This window comes from Paramormyrops kingsleyae, chromosome 15, assembly GCF_048594095.1.
Source record: "Paramormyrops kingsleyae isolate MSU_618 chromosome 15, PKINGS_0.4, whole genome shotgun sequence".
Lineage (NCBI taxonomy): Eukaryota > Metazoa > Chordata > Actinopteri > Osteoglossiformes > Mormyridae > Paramormyrops > Paramormyrops kingsleyae.
The window spans coordinates 13382422-13404196 of NC_132811.1; the positions used below are offsets into that span (position 1 = coordinate 13382422).

General features: G+C 40.2%; 2 protein-coding genes across 3 annotated transcripts; one reads left to right on the forward strand and one right to left on the reverse strand.

The window, feature by feature from the left end:
* The first annotated feature begins 446 nt into the window (after positions 1 to 446).
* On the forward strand, positions 447 to 4099 carry acp5b (acid phosphatase 5b, tartrate resistant). 2 transcript variants are annotated; one of them, XM_023804669.2, is made up of 6 exons: positions 447 to 628; positions 760 to 950; positions 1530 to 1579; positions 1771 to 1962; positions 2629 to 2776; positions 3382 to 4099. In XM_023804669.2, exons 1-6 carry the CDS (start codon positions 553 to 555, stop codon positions 3619 to 3621), a joined length of 897 nt encoding a protein of 298 aa, XP_023660437.2. In that variant the 5' UTR covers positions 447 to 552; the 3' UTR covers positions 3622 to 4099. The 2 variants fall into 2 exon arrangements, with proteins under 2 accessions (XP_023660437.2, XP_023660436.2); XM_023804668.2 differs by having other exon boundaries at positions 448 to 628; positions 1530 to 1657.
* f3a (coagulation factor III, tissue factor a) lies at positions 4054 to 9131 on the reverse strand. The gene is made up of 6 exons (XM_023804670.2): positions 8904 to 9131; positions 8529 to 8643; positions 5893 to 6086; positions 5596 to 5777; positions 5328 to 5484; positions 4054 to 5111 (listed from the first exon to the last, which is right to left on the reverse strand). The coding sequence occupies exons 1-6, from the start codon at positions 9004 to 9006 to the stop codon at positions 4969 to 4971; spliced, it is 894 nt and encodes a 297-aa protein (XP_023660438.2). The 5' UTR covers positions 9007 to 9131; the 3' UTR covers positions 4054 to 4968.
* Positions 9132 to 21775: the final 12644 nt, after the last annotated feature.

Consider the following 21775-nt stretch of genomic DNA (forward strand, 5'->3'; position numbering starts at 1 on the left):
TCGGAATGCCTGTGATGTCACACTCAGTCAAAGGTCACTGACACCAGCAGTCTCTCAACATTATTGATAATCCTCGCATATGTACCTTCTTGACTCTATTTGGACATTATTTTTGTCCAAAGTTTTGTTAAAATAACACTGCTCTGACATATACCAAAATTATCTATTTTAATTGGTATCATTTCTGTTAAAATTTTCCTATACCTATTTAAATCACGAGGTACTACTTTTGCTAAAGTTTTATCTTAACTGTTATATTAAATGTCTTAGAATGCCTTAGTCTATAATGAATACCATTACATTTATGTGGCAGACACTTTAGTCCAAAGTAAAACATATCACATGATGATTATTATTATAATTTTGTATTTTAACAGTAGCTTATTCATTAACGTGGAAACCATTGAACAAGAATCACTTTCTCACCTTTTTAATTCAGGAAGTCCTCAGCTGCAAAGCTACTTCCTGTGTCTGAGCTCGGAAAGTGAAAGAGTTTTGCGCGTGATAGTTGAGTGAAACTCCCCTGCAGGTGGTGGCCACGGCCTGCGATCCATGGCAGATATGCAGTTTGTACTTTCGCTGCTTATAGTCCTCCTGCTCATGTCGACAGGCGAGCCTCAAGGACACGGTAAAGTATTGCAATGTCGTGTGTTGGAAACAAGGAGAAACTGCAATGTGCTGTTAGAAAGGGAACTTCAGCTTAGAGACTTAGCATTTGTCAACGTTACTGCTGTTGTCTGCTTGTTTATCATTGTGCAGGGAGTCTACGCTTTGTTGGCATTGGTGACTGGGGGGGTATCCCAGGTAACCCATTCTTCACCCCCCTGGAGAGGGCAAATGCTGTCGAACTGGGAAGAGTAGCTGATGCCACAGGCCTCGACTTCATCCTCAGCCTGGGTGACCACTTCTACTACAGCGGTGTGAAGGATATTGAGGATTTTCGCTTCAAGGTAAGTACCAGCTAGCTCTAGACAACCTGTTTTAAAGTTTCTGTAACAGTCATGTTCCAAAGCTTTTCCCCAAACAAAATATTCAATATACTTGTATACATTTTTCAAAAATAGGTGTCACTGTTTCTTGTTATCACTGTTGGAATTTTAGACCTTCGTTAGACTACAAGGTATCATGGTGAATGAAGATAAAACATATTACTTGAGTGAGATCCAAAGTGTACTTTAACTCAGCAAACTATAACCCAAGGTCACAAGATTATCTGATATGTGATGTTTATGCCATCTGGTGGTGATTCTGTTAAATGCTTTAAAATATTATATTAATTTATAATGTAATACAAGTAGGGGTATCAGGACTGAGGCCTTCATTCTACATGAATTCAAATCAAAGGCACAATCATTCAGTTATTTCTTTTGGCTGTAAAAGTTGTTAGTTAAAATGTAACAAGTTTTGTCATTTTTAAGAAACCGTTGAACTTGTTGTTCTCTCAGAAATGTAATTACAAAATTTACTGTGATATTTGGAGACGATTTTCTGCATCGCTCAACTAATTGTAGTTTATTTTGCCTTTTCAGGTGACATTTGAGCAGATCTTCAATCACTCATCGCTGCTTAAGCTCCCATGGTATCTCGTAGCAGGAAATCACGATCACATAGGAAATGTCTCGGCACAAATATCTTATTCCACAAAATCTCCAAGATGGTAGATTTTTTTTTTTTTTTTTTTTTTTTTTTACACTTGTCGGTTTCTTGTTCTCTAGTTTTCTCGGTGGAAAAAAACGTTTCATTAGTCTAAGTTTATTGTTGTTTACCTAGGCACTTTCCTGAGCTCTATTACAAGCTACAGCTGAAAATTCCACAGACTTCCTCATCGTTGACAATCCTCATGATTGACACAGTGGTGCTGTGTGGCAACACTTACCAGGAATCTCAGCCGCATGACCCAGAGAACCATTTGGATGCTGCCAAGCAACTCAGCTGGATCCAAACACAGTTGGAGAACACTAAGTATGATGTTCTTCTGCTCTATGACCATTCGTACAAAGACACATATTATACACACTCCATGAACCTCTGACCCAACACTGTTTGTAAATGTTGACTTGATGAAAGAAATGTTCAATATCCAAGGAAGTTCCAGAAAGCCATGTTCTTCCTGAAGGAACTTTTGCTGAAGATCTTTGGGCATGTTTGTGGATGCTCTCTCTCGAATCTCTCAGCATCCTCAAGTTCTTCACGCCTCACAGAAGTTCTCAGCAGTTGGTGCTTCTGGATGTATTCCCAGGGTGTTGAAGGTCTATAGGTTTTCTGTAATACCATTGACTGATATAAGAAGTTGGATGGTTCAAAAGATCACACTGTCCATTTGTCAGGCGCTAAAATGCCTGGTTGACACCTGAGGTACAGTACTGTACAATGACTGTACTGTAACCTACGTTCCAGAGCAAACATGTATTATGGTCATATGAGTCACGCATCAGGAAGTAACTTGTTTCTATTCTCATTGGGAACACAATAGATTTTACACAGCCACGTCCTGTTGTTATCTGGCACATCAAAGAATTTGTCTTCCAAAGCATTGTTTGGAAGCTGTTCCTCCACAGTCATGCTTCACAGTGATCCTGAGCAACTGCGCTTTCCCCCTAATCTTCTATCTTTGGCTTTTTCTCTTAGGTCAGAGTTCCTGGTAGTTGCAGGTCACTACCCGGTGTGGTCTATCGGACACCATGGTCCCACACACTGCCTAGTGGACAAGCTGAGGCCCTTGTTGAAGAAACACAATGTCACGCTGTATCTGAGTGGCCATGATCACAGCCTACAGGTTGGTCATCCATTACTGTCAGGCGGTGGAATGTGGTAAAGTTTGCCACATTCATTCCCACAAAATCAGCATGCCCCGGCCTGTTTCATCCCTGTAATGTGCTGAGTAAACTGCTGTGTTCTTCAACATGACTTGCTTCAAAAATTCAGAAATGTGGTCTGGCAGTTCCTTTACATTTCTGCATATGGTTGTGCACAAGGAAAACTTGAGGAATGACACATGCTGTGCGATCCACATTATGAAGTCCCCAAAAATGTAACGTGATTGTATTCCTGTCAGGACAGCTTGAAACTCGAGGATTCACCGTCAGTCTGAGAAGCTTTACTTTCTGCCATGACCGATAAAATTGTAGCTGTTGTGCCTCAAAGACAAATCCAATGTGATTCTTCACAACAGCCTCATAATACTAATTTACTGCTTTGTGCGCTAGCTATTAATCCATAAATAAAAATTATTAAAAACAACAAAAATGATATATTCTATGAAGTTTTGTGATGTAAACGGTAATTTAATTAAAAGAATATGTTCTGTGCGTAGCGCTTTGCAGAGGCTTTTCGGCGATCTCTCTGAAGCAGCGTATTAACTGTTGTTCTTTGTGCCTGCAGTTCATCCAGGAGGACGATGGCAGCGCGTACGCCGTGAGCGGCAGCGGCGCCTTCGATGACCGGTTCGCGCCGCACAGGCGCAGCTTCCCGGCTTCCTGGCTGCGCTTCTCTAGCGCTGTCAACAATACCTCCGGAGGGTTCGCTTACATCGAGGTCTCACAGGAAAAAATGCTCGTCAGTTACATCCAAGTAGATGGAAAATGTGTTTATCAAGCTACTTTGCCAAAACGCAAAATCTAATCACGCATCTAACCGATCGCACGCATCTGGCATGACTCAGACAACTTCAGGCTCACGCAAAACTTTTTTATGGTAAATCTATATGGCAAATATCTATATAATCCCTATTATTCCATTATGAACCTAAAATTGGATACATCGAAAGCGTTCAGCGGGTAGTTTGCAAACCCTACAGACTGTTTATAATGTAGTAAAACTCTTACATACTTGTAAATGCGTGTGCAGACTTGTCACGAATTGAAAATCTCACGCCAGCCAGCTGACCAAAGTTGGCAACCCTGTTTTTGTTTTTCATGTGTTTGATCGGTATTGGGTTTTTATGTGTTTGATGTTTGATTTGAAGCTGTTGAATGTATGTTGCTAAACCCAGCAGGTGGAACCGGATTTTCAAAAATGTGTCCGAAGTGAAGATGACAGCATGGACAATAGACGGGAACAGGAATACAATCTTTGTATAATAAAATAAAAGTATATGTTATTATTTTATCAGTACACATTATCTCAGGGAAGTCTGCTATATTATATAATTCTAGAGGGGTTTTCAATAAACATCTTTAAAGCATTAAAATATGCCAGACAACATCTTTGTAAAAAAAAATGTAGGGGGAGTTCACTTAATATTTGTGATAAGCTTAAAAAACAGCAGCACATAAGGAGTGTACAAGGTTTAAGTCTAACTTAAAATTGTTGCGCGATATATTTTAGTAGAGTTTTCCCGACAAGCACACCAATCACCTACTAAACCCTGTCAAAACAACATACCTGCTTTTGCCCTTAAATCGTATCCTATATCATGAAATAATTAGTACCTAGCATAACATGGACATCTACATTTAAAACCACCATTTAAATCCCGGGTTCAAATATCGATAACCATTATTTAACTGTTCAATAAAAATATAACCCAAAACCATTAAATAGTACACATTCAGTAATATAGCATAATATACACATACATCTGTTAACATATAACGAATAAATTAAGGGCAGCTTGTAAACTATTTATCAAAATACATTATACCAATATCCCATTTCAAGGCACTAAGGCTGCCATAAATCATCCGAAAAAATAAATAGTTAAAAAAACAACGCAGTGCTTCAGTAAGAAATTTCGCAGTGTCTATGCGTCCTATTTAAAAATACCATTTACTAGTTAAAAACAATTAATTTTTTTTTTTTTGAGAAGTATGTCTCTAGACATTTTACATGTTATTTCATTAGTGGGTTACCAATGTTTCTCAGAAACAAAACAAAGAATTCCAGTGTTTGGCAAAGGAATGTAGGAGGGTATGCACATCCGGCTCAGTCGTACCATGTCCCCATGACCCGGGTGGAAGGCTTTGCCTCTCACACCTTCTTCAGAGGCACTGCTTCTTTTCCTGCATCGCTGCCTCTCTTTCTACGTCTGCAGCATACCGCAATCAGAGCGATGGTCCCTATCAGCATGATGACCAGCACGATGCCTCCCGCAATCACGCCAATGCTGTATTCTGCAAGAAAGTACAAGGGAAGACTCATTTCTCATGCTTAAATGAGACCCCACCCACTCAAATAGCCCCTCCCACTATACTAGCCCCTCCCACTATACTAGCCCCACCCATACCACCTGCTCCTCCCAACTCCACTAAATTGAATACTAAAGCGACTTATAAAATCCACAGGACACCTTGTGTAATTCAGTCGTCCTGAGCTGAGCTGCATCATACCTGATCTGTCTCCGCCCGGCGAGCACCGCGTGCTGCTTAACTTCCCATCCTGCTTGGTCCCGAGGCGAGTCGGCAGGTACGCCTGTACATTGAAGCAGTAGCTCACGCCCCTGTCCACGGCCACTACCAGCCTGCTACTGCTTGTAGTTTTCTCCCTCTGTTCAAAGGAAGGTCAAGATGGCCCAACTGTTAGTTCAGCGCTCAAACGGGATGTCGTGGCAGTCTGCATATAGCACAACACTGCCCCGTCCCGCGCCACAGAATTCACCTTTCCAGTGCTTTGTGCTTTCCTGTAGAAGACTTTATACTGCAGGTCACTCTTGAAAATGTCCCGTATGTTAAGCAGCTTCCTGCCACTGTGGATGGCAGTGACAGGGTCTTCGATATCAAGTGTAATTTTGCTTTTGTCTTGGGTCACATTAATTTTGAAGCGGGGAGCTCCGATTTCGGCTGAAAGAGTAGGAAATATGGAAAGTGACAGAACTGGACGGAGATGGAGATGGTCACGCGTGCTGCGGGATTTCGGCTGTCGTTAGCATTGATGGCTACTGTGAGGAATACCTACTGTCATGGTAGGGGCAGAATGGAGGAGATTTGGTGTACGGGGGCTCCACTGCATCGTTAGGCACGCCCGGCATGGGCTCAGACAGAATATCAGCGATGTATGTAGCATTCAGGTCAACCAGCATGCTGGTCAAATCACAGTCTGTCTTCTCAGTCCGGATACAGTGTTCATTCTTCTCTCCATCTTTGCCCTGGCTGATAAAAAGGGCGATTGCGACATTTCATGTTCTGTTCAGTGTTATCTGCAGCCAAAAACCTCATTTCATTCATTTCTTTTAGCAGACACTTTCCTCCAAAGGGATACACCATTGAGAAGGCAGGGTCAGCCAGTCCCTGGAGCAACTGGGAGTTAAGGGCCTCACTCAGGGGCCCAACGTTGTGCCATTTTAAGAACCACTAAGAACGTGTTTAATGAATCGGAGTGAGACCTTCCGATGTTTAGAGATGTTTATAAACTGTAACTGGATATTTGTGCTGCTAAGATTTCAAAGCCCCCTAGTGCTGCCACAAAATGTATGATAATACTTTACTTGAAGGGCACAGTTAACTTAGTTACACAGTTACTGCTCAAAAACAAATCATAAACTAATACAGTTCCTGCAAGAAATACACGACTGTCATGACTGATTAATGATGGTTGATCATGGGATCAGTACATAACTAACACTGGTTAACTAATGCAGTAAGAGTGTACTACTACATTATCTGTGATCGCTCAAGCAAAGTGTGACCAAATGTATTAATTTACTGCTCAGCTAATTCTACAGACCTTAAATGCATTCAGGACACTGTATTAGATCATATTTCAATCAATCTATTTTTGTAAATATATTTAACAAAAAAATGAAGTAATATTTTCCTAAAGTATACTGAGACTAAGTATTGTTCAGGCTGAGCACAACCCTGTACTGGACCAGTGTTTGGAAGGTGAATGAACAGTTGGCTCCAACATCTACAGCAGGGTTCTTCAACTCTGGACCTCGATTCCAAATCCAGGCCTTGTTTTCAGTTCCCCCAGGTAGTTGTTTAATAATTACTGATTCTGATTGGTCAGAGGCTTCACACCTGACTGACAGGTAAAGGAAGGCTGGAAAACCAGCAGTGCTCGGACCTTGAGGACCGTGAGTTGAATAACCCTGATCTACAGGGACACTGAGTGATCCTCCTCTCTGATCCTCACTTGTATGTTGCTTTGGACAAAAGCGACTGCTAAATTAATAAACACACGGTTGTACAATGCTCAACATCTTCAGTTGTGCACCTGTACTTTTTGTATGAATCACTAGGTTGAGCAGACATTGTCATATAAATTCTTTTCCATACTGCATTTGTACACACCCTACTCAAACGAGGCACAAAATCAAATTCGGTCACTAAGACAGATATCAAAAGACAATGAAATATCAACACATACATTAATGCCTCTTTATTGGACATATATTTCCATGAAACGGGTTATTTTTTTCAGTTTGCCTATTTGGTGACCCTCAACTGCAAGGCTGTTGCTTGCACTGTGATTTTCCTTATTAAACCTAGCAAATTCCAAAGAGGGGACTCAATATATTGATGTGTTTGAGTGTTGTCGCAAATTATCACCACAAACAAATGTGCTAACTCTGTCATTGATACACAAGAGTACACAAGATTGGACACAAAGTTACCCCAGAAACTACCCCAAGAGAGTTATCTGGTATGTGGCATAAATACGTTCTACGCCCTGAAAAAGCGAAATACTCCAAAGTAACCACTTTTACATATGACACATTATAGCAGGGTTGCCAACTCTCACGCATCTGGCGTGACACTCACGCCTCCAGATTCTCACGCTTGCGCAAGAAATTTTACTGTAAATGTACATTATTCCATTATAAACCTAAAATGAGCTACATCGAAAGCGGTGGGGCAGTTTGCAAACAGACTATTTACAAGGTAATAAAAGTGTTACATACATGAAAAAGCGTGTGAATGTGTGTGCAGAATTGTGTCTTACTGAAAACCTCAGCCAGCAGACCGAAGTTGGCAAGTCTGGACATTATGTAATTCAGACCTGCTAATCCGATAACAAACGCAACTTATAACATTCAAAAAGCTTTCAAAAAGCATAGAAATAACAGGAATCGATAATTACAGTTAAATCAGCGCTGTAATAATTTACCACAATCATGAAGTGCACCTAGACTCACCTAAGTACAATGAATGAACAACGAGAACCACGTGTTTTGAAACATGTTACAACTCGATCCTATTAGGCAGTAGTGTTTTCTGAACTCGTAATCTTTATGAGCATGGCTGGGCTGGCCGCCTGGCATACCGGGCATTTTCCCGGTGGGTCGATGTAGGGTATGTGGGGGACCCCCAAACCACGCCACCCCCCGGTCGGCAAAATATATCGCTTGGTAAATCGATGGGGGACCCATAATCTAGGGCCGATATATTTAATCCCAGTCCAACCCTATTTATGACTAATATTAATTTCTCGCATAGTAAGAAACAACATTGTTTTACGCGGAACGGTTCCTATAGATTAATAATTAGATAAGTATGCAAACTAGTTTCACTATATTTAGTTTCAACATACTGAACGATTTTTATGTCGTCCAATACATACATGCAATCGAGCGGTCTGTATGTGCTCACCGATAAACTTCAACGGTATAGGTGTAGTTGACTGGTTCAGGACCCCATTTTAATATTGTCTTAAAATCAGAAGAAGTCCATGTAACACCCTCCGCCTTGGGGTAGGTGTTCATGCCTATATAACAGAAAAACAGCAAAAAATTAATAACGAAATACGCAAGATTCCCCATCGGATTTAGACAAATCAGTGGATTCCCGAAGACGCAGAACTATGCAATTTCACGAACTACAGTAATCGCTAATACGATGCTGTTAAAGAACTTAAACATCAGAAAATCCCTTAAAAGTTTAATTTAAGCTCCATTTCATTTCAGCAGGCTGCGTCTACCCAAACCCCCTTTTATCGTGCACACTCAGTGCATTACGGATACTGACCTGCATTCTTGCCAAAGAGAAGGAACAAAACGCACAGTAATGCAAAGGAAACCCTGATATCCGACATGATCCATATGTTATATAGACAATTTTTAGAATACATCCCAGGCTTTATGTCAGGTGTACTTGCTGCCGCAGACGAAAGTGCACAGCTCTGGCGAACTGCTAATTACTTCATGAGTTTATATCGCTTCGTAGCGAAATATACAATGAGTGGCCTACGAGTCAATTTAACATGAACTATGAAGACACAGCCCCTACTTATTGGTCCTCTCCCAAAATGACCAAATAAGGCCATCCGGGGGAGAATATTATGCCACATACGTAATTAGAGCTTGGGTATGGTCACTAGTCTGTGTCTGTGTGAAGAAATAGTTATTAATAATTTATACTGCCTAATATAGAATAAACAATTATATAAACACCAGTCTTAGGAGGAGTTTTTTGAAGAGATTGAATATGTACTTTATTATAAATATACAAATACATTTATGCATGCCTGCGATGGGTTGACGCCCCATCCTGGGTTGTTCTCTGCCTTGCGCCCGTTGCCTCCAGGATAGGCTCTGGACACCTGCGAACCCGAATAGGACAAGCGGTTACAGAAAATGGATGGACGGATGGATGGATGGATTTATGTATGCATGTACTGAATATAAGTATAATCCACATAGTTATTATACAAAACGTATGTGCAATATACTCTTAACAGAGTAAAATAATGTACTTTCATTACATTACTTGCTTTGGATATTTTTTGAGTATTTGACCAAACCTTTCCTTTTACAGAACTGACCCCGATTAAACCTGAGCTGGTTGCATAGCAACACGGGTTTGTAATAAGCACCACTTAGTGCTTGTAGAAAAGGATTATATTGTGATCACAAGCAATAAGGTGCAGTGAAGATCCGAAAAAAATTGCGGTAAACCGTAATGGTATTCACAAGAATGTCAAATCAGTCCTTAAAAGACATTAAAAACAATGTTTTGAGGCAAAGTATAAAACAGAGAATCTGTTTAGCTGAATATAATCCTATATTGCAAAATCTAGATTGCTTCTTTTAAAAAGAAAAGAGGTTTCCTTAACACCACATTGAAAAGTAAATTATTGAAACTGGATGGATTTGAAAGGATATCATGCTATAATACACTTTAAAGCCTTTAAAAAACTCACATAGCTTGACACATTTCCACTGTGCAAAGAACTGCAGTACCAAAGAATAGCGATGTATTTGGCGTAAGAAGGCGCTGAAGAAACTGGGGCTTCTCTTTGAAAGAGTATGCTAATGATCAGTCCAGTGCTTCAATGCACTGAATACTTCACAGTTGTGGTCTTGAATATCAATGTTCTTATAAGATTTCTGTAGTTCTGATATACAAGAAACGCGTAGATGTTTTTCTCTGATTAGAAACAAAGAAGGCAAACAACCATTTTGCTGAAAAACTATTCAGAGTCACACCTACTGATATTCAGGTCAAAACTTGCCAAGGGAGTCTACCCCTCGACAAGAAAGCATTTTGACTGTTTGTTTTATGTTACACATCCTGTTTAATTAAGACAGCTGCATGTCACCACACAGAGACCAGGCACTTGATTCTGACCTAGCAAATTGTTAGGCTTGACTTTAGCAGTGATGCATCTTCCATGCACAGGATTTCCATTGTGTGCTCTTCACCAAAGCTACACAGTTTCAGTTATTTTTGGCACAATCCCCTGAGAGAAAATGTCTTCAGTTCCTGCCCCAGGACAGCTGACGTACATTTGCTTTGTGCGATTACCAAGAGCTGAGCATTTGCCTCATATACATATTAGATATTTAAAACAAATATTAGCATATTTTGTATTATTGCAGACCACATTAAGTTTTCCGTCAAAAAAGTGTTTTGTAGTTGATTAAGTGCAAGGACTGTGTCAAAGGTTACCGTGCTATCTTACACACATACAACTCACAACCACAGTGAACATAAAGGAACACTTCCATACACATAAAAGCAGCACTATCCTAGGCATTCAAAGAACATAATGTTTAAGTAATCTTTATGTGGGTACAAAACTACGATTTTATGTCTGCCAAATTGTGTCACCTTAGCTTTTTCACAACCTCTCCTACAATCAGTGTCAGCAGTAACCAGTCCAGTGCACCATTGTATTTTGTGACACCACTACTAGCATGTCTTGCATTTCTAATTAATACCTCATGAAGTTACCTAACTAATTAATTGAATTATTTGCATTGTCAGAGTTCCTGACATTGGCCACACGTGTTGTGAGTCAGACACAGCATGGTAATGCCAAGTGTCCCGTTGAATGATTTTTGCTATACAAAGTCCATGCATTTTCTTTCATGCACTTGCTGACGCGGATGATGCAGACTTTAACGTATCTTTCTCAACACTCCAACCACAAGGTTCATAAACAGCTTCCCTCTCCAGCTGCATAACCCAACTGTGGATCTACTACTGGCCATTTGCACACTCTATTACCTACACTTATCTTGTGTTATTTATTGTTCAGTGGTTATTGGTTTTGTTTGTGTATTGTCTGCAGCACCTACGCTTCCCATGTCTTTGTATTCTGGTGCTACTACTGGCCCAATTTTTGTATTTGTAATGGATGACTCAGATTCAAGGTCAACAAATGTGGATTCTTATCAACTTTAAAGGCAGACCAATGGGGTTTGGGACAATCAACAGTCAGAAAGCACAGCACTAAACTGAAGTTGGCTAGAGTCACAATCAAGGTCACAAGTGACTGTAGGGGGAATTTTTATCTTGTAGCTATTTTTATACTGCATTTTCAGCTGATTACTTCTCAAAATGTGACAGTGAAAAAATATGTATGAGCAAATAATGTATTGTGGTTAATAACTGAAAGCTTCTTAGCAAATGCAACTCATTAGTCTATCTTAATTTTTAAAGTGCTCTGTCCATTTGCTGTGTCCTGATTCTTCCTTGTATTATTCTATGGTGTCCTTAAGTTCATTCTTGTTTCCCCATTGTCTGGAGCCGTAAGTGGATGGTCACCTTCTTTTCCTGCCTGGACCATGCCCTGAGTCTATAGCACTTATCATTTATAGAACCAAGAAAGGCATCCTTTTTTCTATTTAAGAGAGAATTACAATTTTAAGTGTTAAATGTATACTTTTCTGTCCATCTTCAGAAGTTATCATAAATGCAGTTAAAGTTAGATATTATTAAATCCTAAAATATGTAAGAAACAGGGTAGAAGAGGCGTGTCTGGGGGAAACAAAGAGGATGGAACTAACAGGCTTGAAATTGAGACCATCAATTAGCTGTTGGCCATGAGACACGGTGCAGTGAGAAGTCATCAGAATTCATCTGCCCATTATCCTTTGAAATGAGCAAATTATACTGACATTATGAACCCCAAATAAAAGGTAAAATTGAGACTTCATGCTTTGTTAGACTGACAGGGCAAAAAAGGGGACTGCTTGAATCAAATGTGTTTTTGACCCCTGTGAGCTGATTTAATGAATAGTTACTTGGCCCACGTGACACGGTGGAAAGTGGACAAAGAGCAGGTTTAAATGCACAATAGTAAAAACCTGTTAATGAGTCAATACTCTAATAATAAAATCTGATAATACTCAATGCAAAGTTTTAATTAAGATTATGGTGCAGTACACAAAAAAATAATATTTTGGGAAGTTTAGGTTTATTTCTCGTGGAAGTTGGGGAGTAGAACTTTGGTGCATAAAAAAGACGACATTGTCAAAATGCATAAAATTCACGAAACCTGAAAGCATCAGCGTAACACTAATAAACTCGCTGGACCTCAAAGGTGCTGTGCTGTATAATTACTGTCGACACAGTTTACCACAGGCTTAGCTGGGTGTGTTTTGTTTGCTTTGCAAAGTGCCTCATCCAGTTTCTAACGTTTAACACCTGTCCTGATAGTAATGTTATAAAGTGACTGTGAGGAAAAGACTTTAAGCATGAGTGCGTGTTTCATCTGTCCTCATCAATAAAACAATTCCGTCTCTCTACACTTTATTTGGTCAGAAGGACTTTCTCTCCTTGTAAAACACAAATTAAATACCTAAAACAGCACATATAGGTGCTTATATACCAGTTCTGTACACTGGACAGTTCTGTTTCCTCTTTTTAAGACAGTTTGATTTTTATGATACCCAAAATTGCATTATGCTGCAGCACTGCAACAGGCACCCATATTTATTTGAATAAAAATTCAATTTTCAGATTAAAGAAAAATCACGGAGGCCTATCATATATGTTTTATTATGAGGGTGGAATTTTTCACAGTGCTTAGTCAGTTTAAGAAGTATTTAGGGATTATTGGAGTGACATTAATTCCTTCTCAGCGGTGTTCTGCATCGTACAACCTACAAGTCATGTAGGAACCTGCAGGAAAGCTCCAGAGATACAAACACGCTCCACCTTCAGTACCAGGAGATCACTTTAGAAATTGTTATTCAGTAACGTAACACAGAGATACAAAAGCTAATAGTGGCATTCTCTTCATATGAATCATCAAAATGTAATGTAAAATCCCGTTGACAGTATCAAGTTTGTGACTTGTAGCAGCATTTGGATTTTGTCTACGATTTTTCCATTAATCATTGATCATTTACATGCTTGTTTCTCTTCTTCTGCAGGTTTAGTTATTAAAGGTACATTTAAACATTTAAAGTGTTTTCTTCATTAAAAATGCTTTATTTTCCAAGTTGGACTTAATGCAAACAAACCATGGAGAACAATCCTGGTTATAATTACAAGAATAACAAGGGTAAAAAAAGTCTCTGGATGTTATGGGTCGTAAGGTGACTGTCCCAGTACAATTCTTCTTTGAACAGTTAGAATTCTGATAGCGGATAAAAACGGCTTAATCTTCCCGACATCTCGTTACGGCCTTGTGAAAAGTGGCAAATAATGTTTTCATTCCATTCGTCATGTGGACCAACTCATGCACAACAAAGGTAGAGAACAAGGTGCGCCCATTTTCAGAAACTTTGAGATGTGACTTATTTGAGTAACCATAGTAACATAGGAGCCAGGATGTGGGTGTACCTCAGTGGGAAGAGAAGACAGCATGCCGTGACAGAGCAAAGCCTAATCCCAGGGAATCGGCTCTAGATTTTGAGTAGGTATTATGATATTTCTGTTTTATGGCCTAAATAAAGCCAGAATAAAATGACTAAACAAATGAATACCTGCTAATGATTATTATGAGAGTGTCTAATAGCTGAGGCTCTGAGAAATACCTGCTAGCTGTAATTATGAGAGTGTCTAACAGCTGGGGCTCTGAGAAGTACTTGCTAGCTGTAATTATGAGAGTGTGTAACAACTGGGACTCTGAGAAATACCTGCTAGCTATAAGTATGAGTATCTAAGAGCTGGGACTCTGAGAAATACCTGCTAGCTGTAATTATGAGAGTGTCTAACAGCTGGGGCTCTGAGAAGTACTTGCTAGCTGTAATTATGAGAGTGTGTAACAACTGGGACTCTGCGAAATACCTGCTAGCTATAAGTATGAGTATCTAAGAGCTGGGACTCTGAGAAATACCTGCTAGCTATAATTATGAGAGTGTCTAACAGCTGGGGCTCTGAGAAGTACTTGCTAGCTGTAATTATGAGAGTGTGTAACAACTGGGACTCTGAGAAATACCGGCTAGCTATAAGTATGAGTATCTAAGAGCTGGGACTCTGAGAAATACCTGCTAGCTATAATTATGACAATGTCTAAATATAGTATAGTAGTAATGATACTTTTTAAATTCCCATCGGGGGAAAATTCTATTTTTTCACTTTGCCCCATCTTGCTCTCCATACAGGTGAGAGCAAGCTTGGGGGTCACAGTGAGGGGGCAGCCACCTTACAGCACCCAGGCAGATGGGGGTTAAGGGCCTTGTTCAAGGTCCCACAAATATGTCGTTGTCCTGCCGCAGCCAGACACCTTCTCATCACAGGCAAAGTAGCTTAGCCCACTCAGCCACTATACTGAGGCTCTTAGAATTACCAGCAATAGCAATTAAGACATTGATAGATGATTCTCTGGAGAAAACCTGGTAGCACTAATTAAACAAAAATTTGTGGTGCATACATAGTTTCACAAAATCTCAGACACATAAAGGGGTATTTTGATTAATTAACAAAAAAAAACTGGACTTCTTCGTATTGGGTTGATCCATTAATACCAAATGTGATTTAATACCGGAGCAGTTAACAAACCTGACGGTGATGCACGGCTGGATCTGAAGCACCTGATGCCAGTCTGAGGATGGGACCGGCATGTTGGAATGAACTGGGCTTCAAGCCAGGAATTTCGATGTGCTAGATTCATGACACCGGGACAGAGAGCAGACTCAAAAGCCTGAGGCGTTATCATGAGTGGTGGGCTCATTTGGAGAGGAAGGAGACATCCACGCCGAAGGGGGCCTGAGATTCTCCAACCTTCCCACGCTACACAGAAACGTGGGCCAATTATTCTAAAATTATCCCGTCTTTATTTGTTTCCCCTTCAATCTACATTCATTTCAACTTTCCGTAAATGCGATCTGTAGCTTGCCAGAAACCATTTTCCTCTGTTACGGTTCTGTGATATCATTTGCTAAGTGTCTCGCATTTTGCGTTCTACTGAGCATGAAAATATCTGATATATTTCTCCCTTTGTCGTCCTTTTGACCTTTGCGAGAATGCGAATTTCTGACGTAATTCTAGTGTATTTTCCCATATGTTTATCTCTAATTACTCACTACTAGGATGATTAATCATTGTTGAAGTAAAACATGTAAAGAATTTTGAACACTAAAGTATCATCAAAGGTTCTAATGTAAATCTTATCAAATCAATCGTCGGCCACAATATTATTAAATTGTGGCCGACGATTTTCAGCATATTTGCCGTTTTATTTAACAATATTGGAATGTCACACAGTGAACTTTCCCAGATATGACAAAGCAATAAATGACCATGATTTTAATTTAAAGAATAACAATTATGCAATTGCTTTGGGCAATTTTATTTTTTTTTGCCTTCAGTTTTTTGCATATTTTTTTGTATTTAAACTGAGGTTGTTTTGAGATGTTATTTTGTGGTTTTGTTTGTATTTGTATTTCCCCCTGAAAAATTGCACCATAGCTGCAGGAATAACTCATGAACGAATGATAGTTTCTTTTGCGGAGTGATGTGTTTGATGATTGATGCTCTTAAATCCATGTGGTAATTAGTGCTCTTAAATCCATGGTTCCTGCCTGTATTATTCCCAGCGTGGTTTCCCGCGAGTTGAGCTGCCGATGACTGTTGCCTGCGCTTGCAGGGGAATGTACAGCGGAGGGCAACTCACCCGCAGGACTTGGGCCCCTATGACCCGCCTCCGGCGCCCTGCCACGCTCACGCTGATAGGGTTTACTCTGATGTCGGGAAGTGCTTGGAAGTTCACTGATCCTCAGAAACCTGGAGCCACTTTATCCTTTTGAGCCCAAATGCAAAAAGCATGAAAAGAAAAACTGAGGGAAAAAGGGCAATCTTGCTGCCAAAATGTGGCAAACAGAGGAATTTACCAGGGCAAAAAAATCTCCAGCACAAAATCCCCCAGGAGCATGTGTTACAGTAAGAGCCGGGATAATGACTAAATGTAGTGAGAAGTCCAGGATGCCAGACTTAGGAGGAACACGCCTTGAGAACTGGGAACCGAATCCTGCTGGGTGCTCAATAAAACTGCTGTTATTGCCACTGTCTTTCTCCACTAATGCTTTTGAACTGTCCCCCAGGTCAGTGTCTCTCAAATCCGTCCCTTGGGAGCCCACTAGGCGGTCCAAGTTTTTGCTTGTTCCCAGGTCCCTGGCAAAAACGTGGACCGTCTGGGGATCCAGAAGACCAGGTCGAGAAATACTGACCTATGGCCGTTACCGGAAATCGGAGAAAGGAAACTGATGATTGTGTGTTATATAAGCTACCAGGCGAGTTATCAGGTGAGACTGTCCTTCAAATATTACTTTGTTGCTCAATGTGTCTTCCTAGCGTACATGCTTACGAATGTGCATTACTAACCCAGACTCACACAGCAAATATATATATCAGCTTATCTTAGACAGACGATCATAAATGAGCACCAGGTTTTATTTTTAAACACGCATGACGGAAAGCAGATGCTTGCGTAATGTGCCCAGTTTTACTGTATGAAATCCATCCACTCATCTTCCATTCATCCAATAATCTAATACATGGTTTTGGTGGGGGGTGTGCAGGGTATTTGCCAGGGAACACCCTGAATTTGATGCCAGTCCATCTCTCTCTCTCTCTCTCTCTCTCTCTCTCTCTCTCACACACACACACACACACACACACGAATCCAAGGACCACTGTTACTCAAAGGCCCTAAAACAATCCCCTGTCCATCAAGGTGTCAATGGTAGGATAGATAGCGGATTGGCAGAGCAACTAATGCCCATCTGAACAGGCAGTGTTATCAGTACACAGAACTCGGAGCAGCTGAATCTGCAGTGAGAATCAGCCGGAGGATAATGGGCGCCGTAAGCATCAATGCAGCCGCAGACATGCATGTGGATCTGATCCCACTCTACTCCTCTATACCGCATCACCTTCCTGTGTTCAAGGTCCAGGCAGCAGGGAGAATAACTGTCCTTGGAATTTGACCAAAATGGTGTTTGGGGAAGGAGAATTATTATTGCTGGTCCAGTAATCCTATAGTAAATTAGATTCAAATGTGTCTAATCCTTAGAAGCATATTGCCATATTAGTAGGTATTAGCAATATTGGGACAAATGGAAAAACAACTGGGAAATAATTCTTGTATTGAACTTCTGCATCATTTTGTAACTTAGTGTAAATATTTTTTTCCATATTATATTGGCATCATGTTCATTTACAATAAGAAAAAAAGAGTTTGCTTTAGCTAATGACTTGCTTGTAAAAACCTCCAGTTGAACTTGCCCGAATTTAACCAGCTGCACCAGAAATATGACTCATGTCAGACCTCGAAAAGTAGCTGAAATTTGAACCCCGACTGGGTCAATGTAACGTAACAGTAACAGCAGAACTACCCAAAACGATTCACAATCACGGTGTATTTAACAAAAAAAGTGACACGTATTTATTTTTCATCAATGGACATTTTTAGGGGTAGGTCACACGCCTGGTGCTTTTTGGTGTCTTGCCAGGAAAGGAAATGCCCAGCTGTTAGAGAATTTATAAAGCAAAGAAAACAAAACAAACAAAATGATCCCATTCGTTGTATCCCTGTGCATGATTCTGATCTATTAAAAACAGTCTGAAGTTTTGTTCCCTTTAATGTATCAGGATAATTATATAGCTTTTTCACATTCTTCTGCAGATTAGAATACAGCTGTTATCTTTCTTGGGACTTATGGCCCGATTGCACTTCAGCTCAGACAGAGCTGTGCAGCATGGAAGATCAGCATGTCTGGGAACGTTTGTCAGAGACTCAGAACTCCTTGTTAATTGACTCACGGTGAATGGGACTGGTTGAGGGTGGTTCAGCTCTCTCTCAAACAAAATGATGCCTCACGATTCAAAATAAAAACAACAAAACAGGTTTTTTTTAAAAAAGCATCTTTTTAACATACACTTCAGCGAAATTTGCAGGTCACAGCAGAATCAGACAAACATTGCTACAACAGGGTTGTTCAGCAAAGGAAGTGGTTAATATGGTGTATAGAGTGATACCACGTCTGGCCATGAACCAGAAGATTAATTTCAAGGTTGTCAATATGGGGAGCAAAACTGGAAGGTGTCATCAGTGTGTCAGTGGTCTGGAAAGTGGTTTCGCTGTGGGTGTAATAAAAGTCATATAGCATCCCTGGTGATCGGTGATTTATAACTGGGAAATACACAGCATGTTCTCTTGGTCATGCTACTGAGAGAATTTACAGATATTCATGCTACTCAGCCCAGTACTGCGCAGAGTGCATTTGCCCGTGGGTAAGTCATTCTGTCAGGGAAATAAATAAGAACAATAACAATATTTCAGCCTAGTTTCTCTCTGATGGGACACAAACAATGATGATCTGTGTAGTTATGTAAGTACAGATATCGAGGGGGAAAATATTACTGCAGGCTGACCCATGTACACAAAGACCCCAGTGATGAATTGTCTGTTTTGTCTGCATTCATCGGCATGGCAGCAATGGTCCAGAAACGCAAACACTACAGAAAAATAAACACTACAAGCGTGCACAAGTGCTTTCCAGAAAATCGCTTTCTTTGAAAACCTTTCGGAATTTTGCCAAGGCACCTGGCTGTTCTGCGTCCGGTGTTGTCTTCACCAGATAAGATCACCGCTCAACGTAAATGTGACGCAGTGAAGACAGGAAAGACTTAAAGTGCACAGTCGCTGCCCCCCACCTGCATGACAGAGTGGTGTTTCACAAAACCAAGGTATTACAGATAAGCAACACAGTAGATTTCAGACTAAAATGCACTGCCAACTTAATTTATCACAAGACTATAAACAGCGACAACTGTATCTCAAACAGGTGTGGCCTGAAATCAACTACAAACTATGAAACAATGAAATATTTGCCCCTTACTAATGCACCATGTATTTGCCTGGAAATATGTTGCACATATCTGGTTTTCCTTTACAGTTCCTTACTAATTACATATTTATTACACTGTTACTTTATGTCTTATTTCACTAATTATTACTGTGGTGGAGTTTGTCATCTGGTATTTCACTGCAGGTTATAATGCAGTCTAATACCAGCTGTTTCCCAAAGAATCCAGACTAGGTGTTTTTGTGTAAAATTTTATTGATAAAGAAGTTTGTAAGGAAAGCTTTGCTTTGAACAACAGAAAGAGATTTAACATATTTTCTGTCTAAATAGAATATAACACAAAGCTCAAGACACAAATCATAAACAGGATAATTTAGACATTACTAGGTTTAAGTGTGGCTTTTGATTTGTTTTTATATGTTGCATAAAGGCACTTGAACATGATAGATGTTCACTTATTTTGGAAAATAAAAAATGGTCCAAGTTAAATAAAGCTGCAGTATCGATGTTCTGTGGCCTTCATGACAAAACAGTCCCAGGCAACTTGGGCCAGCTGTCTATGTGATCAGTGTGTGATATTTTGTAGGAGGAGCAGACCATTTTTCTTTCAAAATAAGACCACAAAAAGTGTGCATTTCTGGGTGAGATCACCAGTGTGGTCAGTGTAGTTCAGGAATCAGTCTTGAAATATATTTCAGTGCAACTGTAAATGGTTATTTATGCTCTATTGTGTCATTCCCAGAATATCCTGAAGGATGAGTGCTGTGTCGTACACTTGACGATTGAGTATCTAGAATTCCAGTGTTTATGTCCTGCAAGATGCTTTGCTGTTTCCACTAGATCAGTCTTTATTTGTTCCTGGAAGAAGAATCTCTACACAAGATAATTGGAAACAGATTGAGAGCCCATTAAATCTGACTGCATCACTATCCCATTGCTAGTTCCTTATTAGAGAGAGGGTTTCCTTTAAAAAGTAAACTAAATCACATGACCAGCTAGGGTCACTGGGATTGGACGTACCCCTTTTTACAATACAGTATTGCTGTAGTGCTATGCTTTAGTTTATTAATCTCATTGCAGAGCATTCTCCAAATACTAAATGGCTTCTTTTCCAGGTTGTAAAATCATGTTCACTATTTTTACTGCTTTGTTTGGTTTCCTGACACAGATTTTACATCTAGGTTAAGTTCACTAATTACTTACCCGACACTTTTATAGGTTTGAATTCACACAGATGTATATTCACAAGGGTTGTGAGTCACATGGGTTCGAACCCTTGCTCAAGCCTACAACAGAGTCCCACCAGAGGTCTCCAGCACTTTTTTTTTGTGGGCCAAATTCCATTCCTAATGGGGGGGGGGTCATAAAATTTATGGATGGGGGACGTGCGTTCAATTGTATTGCCGTCCAGGTGATGCAGACCACCAGTCTTCACCACTGAACCTTACTATTGTTGCTCCCACATGTTTGTCCCACATTCTTGTCTCTGTCTTACATCTCCAGACTGACTTGGTGTTCAGGTTCTACTGTGCACCTAGTTTCCCACAAAGGAATTTCAGTGCTGTTTATGTTGGCTCTCGTACCCTCAGAGGACTTTTTAATATCAGGCTACAACACTCCCTATGGGGAGCAGACTGCCTGCTTGAACTTTATTTGGGAGTTTACACTGGACCTAAGCAATGTCTGAAGAAAATCGCCCCATGAAATTATGCCTTGGCTTGTACATTCCAACCCCCCCCCCCAGCCCCCAAATGGACCTGACCAGTGACTGAATCCATCGGTGTGATTGTATGAGAGCCACTGTTACCAAACACATCTATTAACATTAACAGAATTCCACAAGTATGACAGAACAATTAAGGACAGTGAAGTTAAACAGCAGTGGGAACAGACTACCTGATTTTGTTAAGATTCCCTTGAGACAGGGGAAGAAATATGAGACAGTTATTATTGTCTATATGGACTTTGTCCTGTAATTTGACACCTGAACATGATTCTGAGTCATGTGCCTGGTTCCTTATCAGCTGTGTCACCAGCATTTGCTAACCAAGAGGCCTCCCGGAATCCCTGGTGTTATTTCTGACAACCTTTAAATGAATTGAGAATGATTTGAGTACTTTACAGTCATTACCACTCTCTATTCCCCCAGAAGGCCCCAAAAGAACAGCGTAGCCATGTTTTAGTTAGTGGCACAGTGGTTAGCATTGTTACTTCAAACCTTTGGGACTGGGGTTTACATTAAATGTATGTGGAGTTTGCATGTTCTCCCCGTGTTGTCGTGGGGTTTTCTCCAGGTATTCCAGTTCCCCCCCCCCACAGTTCAAATATACTGTATGGAGAGGCCAAAAGTTTCTA